Genomic DNA, 5,936 nt, shown 5'->3' on the forward strand with positions numbered 1-5,936 from the left:
CACTGTGGGTTCACGGTCAAACCCAGGAGGAAAGGGAAGCTCAAAACAACAGAAGTCAAATGTGAGGGAAATTTGGTAGCTCTAATAGCAAGCACACACACTCACACTTTTTCAGAGTACATAATGTAAAGGAGGAGTATGCCTGAAAAGGTGGGTGAAGCTTCTACCATGTCTGTGAGTCCATGCCCATGCACATCTGTTTGTGTGCAGATTCACTAAGCTATCTCAGTGTGCCTTACATATGCTAGGAAAACTTAAAAGTGGACCATTGCTTGGCCACTCCAAGAGCATTTTTTACACAGCCATTTCATCAGAATCAGCATCAACATCACTAAGCACAACCTCATGGTAATCAGTGGTGACCACAGGGGGGTCAACAGTGGCGGCAGCAGCAGCGGTAGGGTACAGCAAGCTGGCAGCAGAGTCGGAGGAGTCACTGGCAGGGCTGGAGGTAGGGTCAGAGAGGTCAAAGATGTCACACTCCAGGTGGCAGGAGGCTGCAAGCTCAGAATGGCTGGCGATGACAGGCTTAGAGTGGCTAGTGGTGATGGGCTCGAGATAGTCAGGAGTGGTGGGCTCAGAGTGAATGGTAGCATGCTGGGTGTAGCCAGTGGTGGGTTTGGGGAAGCTCGTGGCAGGGCTGATGGCAGTCTTGGAGGGACCAGTGACAGGCTTGGGGTGGCTGGAGGAAGGCTTGAAATAGACAGAGTCGGCCTTGAAATAGACAGAGGAAGGCTTGAAATGGACAGAGGCTGGTTTAGGATAGACAGTGGCAGACCTGGACTGGCCCGAGGCAGACTTAGGGTGAGCAGAGGCAGATTTGCGGCGGGCAGAGGCAGACCTGGAATGGCCAGAGGCTGGCTTAGGGTGGCCAGAGACACACTCAGGTTGGCCAGCTGCACTATGACCAGGTAGGGGAACATTCCGGACGCTCATCGGTATTTCCTCCACAGCAGGACAGGCACGGGCACGGTCTTGTTCACGGGCTTGTGCACGGGCATGGGCACGGGCGCGGGCACGGGCGCGGGCCTCCTGCATCTCACAGACATCAGTGAGGAGGCCAGAGAGGAACAGGACAGGATGCCGCATCGCGTGGAAGATGGTCCAGTATTCTCTTCGGAAATTCTCATTGAGGACACCATAGATCACCGCGTTGAGGCAGCTATTGAAGTAGGCTATAAAGTAAGCTGCAAGATAAACCCAGTTGGGGATCTTGTCTGCCATCTCCTTTGGACTGACAGCCACCAGAACAGTGAGCGCATTGATAGGGCACCAGCACACTGCAAAGAGGAGGAAGATCACAAACATGGTTAGAAAATTGCGAACCTCAGCAAGCTGGTTGTTCGGGTTCTGTCCAGCCGGGTCACGGGCTGCCAGCACTTTGGTCCAGATCTTCATGTAGCAGAAACCCACTATGAGCAGAGGAAGGACAAAGTGGATGCAGACAATGGTCACAGCAAAGGCGGGGTTATTCACATAGTTAAAGATGCAGGTGTAGGTGCGAGGATCATACTCGATGGTGCCAATGTACATGTTGGGTAGGACAGCCAGAAGGGTCATGATCCAGGTGACAGCCAGATAAATGCAGGTATTGCGCACACTAAAGATGCGCTCATACTGGAGGCTGTGGCAGATGTAGCAGTAACGGTTGATGGCGATGGCCATGATGTTGAAGATAGAACCGACCACACTCAGGCCTGTGATGAACCCCACCATCTGGCACTGTAACTTGCTGAGATCCCAGCCGCCGATGGCCATGGCATGTAGCATCAGAGGATAGGGGTAGACGGCCACCAGAATATCAGCCACAGAGAGGCTAACCACAAAGACGTTGCCTGAAAAACATATAGGGGTGGAGGGGCAGAGGAAAGACAGAGAGGAATAAATGGTTAAGTTTCGGAAATCTACAAATGTAAGCTGGAGGGAAAGGCCAGCTGGAGTGACAACTTAGAATTCTAGAATTCTTTCAGAGAAATACAGTCGTGTTTTTATTTTTAGTTACAAGCATGTCCCAAGTGGTTTTGATGCACAAGCTCAAAAGGTTCAAGCTCCTGTCCTTTCACCAAGTTTTTTTTTTTTCCTTCAGAGAACGTCATGCTGCTTTGGGAAAGAAGTGAAGTTACCACAGAACGAGCCTGCTGGGGGGACCTTCACACTCCCCCACACATGGACAGACCCGCGGACACTATTTTAAACAAAAACAAAAAGGCAGACCCCTTTTTAAACAAAAACAAAATGCAAACTTTTGGCGAGGGGAGTAGGAAGGGAGCACTGGGTGCTAGATGGTGCAGTCCGTTGTAAACAGGCTAGAGGGTGGTGATGAGTTTGGAGGACTGTCAGGAAGTCTCAACCTCGCCTACCCAAAAACATAAATTTGCCCCCTGCCTTCTCTAACTTACGCATTTACAACAGCAAACGCGCCTAAAGAGAACTGCCTGAGAAAGGGCATTAGAGGCCGTCCTTGTCTTAAGCAGTCTTTCCCAGCGGGATCAGACAAGAATCTCAGACCTAACCCTGTAAATACTTACCATTTCCCAGGTAACGTAAGAGTAAAAACTGAGGCGGGTGAGGTAGGAAGGCCCTATAAAATTTTGTCTTGAGAAACAGTGAGCAAGGAGGGCGGGGCGGGGGGGTAATCAGAAAAATCTCTGCAAGGATCAGAAGAGCCTGCTCCTCGCGGGTCCCGGTGCAGAGCCCTGTCATCAGCAAGTTCGCTCCCCTACACACGGGCTCCGGCGCACGGCCCCAGGCTTTACTGGAGCTAAATATGAAATGGGGGAAGGGGAGACATGCCCCCACTCCTGTTTCGTAGGGCGGCGATAGGAACGCTGTTTGTAAAACCTGTAAGGTCAAAGTGCAGGAGCCGATCCCTTTTTCTGGGAACACCTCGTTGCTAATGAGAATTGGTTTGGCAAAATACTGCACTTCATCTTGGACTGGGAGAAAATGAGCACTTTTAAAAAGGCAAAGGAATGGCTCCTTCTGACCGCTTCCTCCCGCGCTGCCAAAGTGGGGCCTCAGTGCTTCTACCCAAGACGTTCTTTCTAGGGTTTTCCCTCAAAGTCATCATATCAGAGAAGAAGAGAAGCAAAGCCTTGAAAACAAAACCACGACAACCAAAACACCTTTATTTCAATTATAGAAAGAAAGGAAGGAGAAGAAGGAAAGAAGACAAAACGGACTTTGCAGGCGCGTTCCCCCCTGGGGCGCTCCGGCTTTGGGCAACTTCGGACCTCACTGCTGAGGTGCAGGTGAGATGCCAGCGGGCGGCCCCGCGCCTCTGGGGAACAGCGGAGAAATCAGACACACCCATCAGAGTTTAAAAGAAAACTTTTCGTGACTGTGCTCCTCTGTGCCTCTAGAAACTTGTATGGTGTTTGTGATTCCTCGTCCAAGCAAAGTAATCTCGCAGAGATTGGCGCCCTCCTATCCCTGGCACCCCTTTGGCCCGGGTCCCGTCGGTGCCCATCCCCTTCAGATCCCATCCCCTTGCTCCCCTCTGCCCTCGAGCCCCAGCCAGCCAGGATCTAGGCGGCGGAGACCCTGGGCGCTACCCCCTCCCTCCGGGAGCCGGAGCAGGGTTTTTGGGCCCCTTCGCCCCTCCTCCGCCTCCCCCTCCCAAAAGTCCTCTCCGGCCCAACCTGCAAACGTTGCTCGCTGGCCCGCCCTGTCCGCCGTCCCCGCCCCGGGCACACAGCGCCCAGCAGCCTCCTGCACGGTTTCCCGGGCCCGCTCGCAGCCGTCCCCCTCCCCTTGCCACTGGCGAGCCACGAAGGGAGTCTGGATCTGCGCTCCGCCCCATCCCAGATCCCCGCGCTTTACGGTCTCCCTGTGGTTCCCCACTACGCCGTCTGAGCTCTCCCGCAGCCTTCCAGCGATCCTTATCGGTTCTGCTGTCTTCTGTGCCCCCAGGACGCCGAGTTCCCAAACCTTTCCGCCGCCTTGTCCTGCGACCCCCGACATCTCGCTTACGGACTTCGGGATCTCTGCTGCAGCCGCTGCCGCCGCCTGCTGCGCCCAGCCGCCCTCTCGCCTCTCTCTGCCGTGCGCCCTGGGACGGGCGGACAGAGCTCGGCTCCGGAGGGCTCAGACCGCCCTGATCCACACTCAGACTCGAGGGGTCTGCGCTCCGCCGCCCGGGAGCCGCCCTGGAGCCACAGGGCTTAGGCGAGCGGGGGCTCAGCCAGGCTTGGGCTCCACCGCCGCCGCGCCGCGCTGCGCTCTGGCAAACGCCGCCTCGGCCGCGGAGAACTTAACTTTACCGGAGCGAGTCGCAACCCCGCTGCTCCCTCCGCGTCAATTCCCCCCGCGCTGCCTCGCCGCGGCCACCTCTTCTGCGGCGTCCGACTCGGCGTGCTGTCCCCGGGCGGCCGCTGGACTCTCCGCTCGGATGCCGGCTCCCTCTGCATCAGGTTCCCGACGGGGCAGGGCTCGGCGGTCTGCCGCGCACCTCGGGGACCTGAGATTTGCACTTGGACGCCCAGAGCTTCTCCAAACGTCCGCAGCCTGGAGAAGCTCTAAGTTGATGAGACCTCCCCCCTGGCAGAATATCACCACCGCGATTCGCCGGGACATGGGAAGCAGGGCCGTCCACACGTTCCCTATTCCATGCACCCAAACTAACACCCTAGGGGTTGGAAGTGGCTGCACCGTGGGTAGGGAGAAGGAAGGGGGTCTTACCAGAGTTTCGGAGCTTCTTGTTCTTCGACACAGCCAAAATGACCATGGAGTTGCCAATCAGGTCTACGACGATGGTGATAACCATTGCACAGAACATAAAGACGATTAGAGCCGGTGGGTAGTCCGGTTGCGGCAGTTTGCAGCCGATACAGCCGTATGGGGTAGGGACCGCCAGGGTGCGTCCCATGTTGCTGCTGAGGATCGTTAGGTCCTCCCAGCCAGGTCCGGACAGCGAACACCTGTTCTGTTGCTGGGAGCTTCGGAAAAGCTGCCACCCCTGCGAGAGTCTGAGAGCAAATGACAGCATTCCCGCCCCTCTCCGATGAGCTTTTAAAGCCTCAAGAGGTGGCTAGCTCCACCCCAAACCCCTCCCTCTGACCAATCAGAGCTCCCTGACCGCCCCCTCTTTGATCTCTAACTGGTTTTGGACAAATCCAACGCGAGGTGTCGTCTTGCTTCCGACTGCCTTCTTTGTGCTTTGCCTCTAGCCGGTCCCCCTCCCACCACCGTCCCCAGGTACCCTGCATCGTGACCAGCTCGGAATCCACCTCCCCGCACCAGCCACTGCGCATCCGTTTCTAGCAAGTTCTCCCTCCCTCTCCATACGCAAACACCCGGGCACAGCCCTGTAGTTTGCAGAACAGGGCAATAGAGTCCCTCTTGGGGTCCAGGGCCAACCCAAGCCAGTCTGAAGCCCCTAACAGAGTGTGCGGGCAGCCAGTGGCCCTTTGCATCATAGATATTCACCCCTGCAGTGTCCTTGAGAAGTTCCTCCCATCCTATTACTTTTGCCTGTTCAAAGCCTTCTGTACTGTGTGGGAAGCAGAGGACAGCTGCTGCCGGCGGCTTCCATCCCCAATCTGCATCCCAATCTCTACGGAACTTATCCCCACTCCAGTGCCTGGCAGGAGCTGGTTGACTCCCTTAGCGGCAGCGGTGGGTGGCCACTCAGTCCAGTCCCAGACTTGTGTTCTCCTTAAGGAGATGGCCCCTATGCCAGGCTCTGGGAGCAGAGTTTGTACTCTGGGAGTGAGGGGAGGTCGAAAGGAGTCGCTTGCTCCCAACTCTGGGACAAGTGAGAGTGTGAGCGCATCCTTTCCCCGCTGCCTGGTACCCTGGAGGCTGCTCTGGGAGAAAGTTAAACGGGGGCGGGGGGCGGGAAGCCCTTCTCTTGGACTGCCGCTGCTCAAAAAGAAACCCTAGGCTAGCGGCTCCGACTCCCGTTTCCTCTCTAGGTGCCCCGCACGCTTAACCGA

General features: G+C 56.2%; 1 protein-coding gene across 1 annotated transcript; it reads right to left on the reverse strand.

The window, feature by feature from the left end:
- Positions 1-294: 294 nt before the first annotated feature.
- GPR50 (G protein-coupled receptor 50) lies at positions 295-4,867 on the reverse strand. Its single transcript, XM_005889863.2, has 2 exons — positions 4,681-4,867; positions 295-1,835 (listed from the first exon to the last, which is right to left on the reverse strand). The coding sequence occupies exons 1-2, from the start codon at positions 4,865-4,867 to the stop codon at positions 295-297; spliced, it is 1,728 nt and encodes a 575-aa protein (XP_005889925.1).
- Positions 4,868-5,936: the final 1,069 nt, after the last annotated feature.

The sequence above is a fragment of the Bos mutus genome, chromosome X (assembly GCF_027580195.1).
Source record: "Bos mutus isolate GX-2022 chromosome X, NWIPB_WYAK_1.1, whole genome shotgun sequence".
In the NCBI taxonomy this organism is placed as follows: domain Eukaryota; kingdom Metazoa; phylum Chordata; class Mammalia; order Artiodactyla; family Bovidae; genus Bos; species Bos mutus.

Bases quoted from the DNA above. Each gene is read 5' to 3' on its own strand.
- GPR50 (XM_005889863.2), bottom strand. From the start codon at position 4,867: ATGGGACGCACCCTGGCGGTCCCTACCCCATACGGCTGTATCGGCTGC. The intron at 1,836-4,680 runs GTAAGACCCCCT...TATGTTTTTCAG, and splicing joins CAAGAAGCTCCGAAACTCTG to GCAACGTCTTTGTGGTTAGC.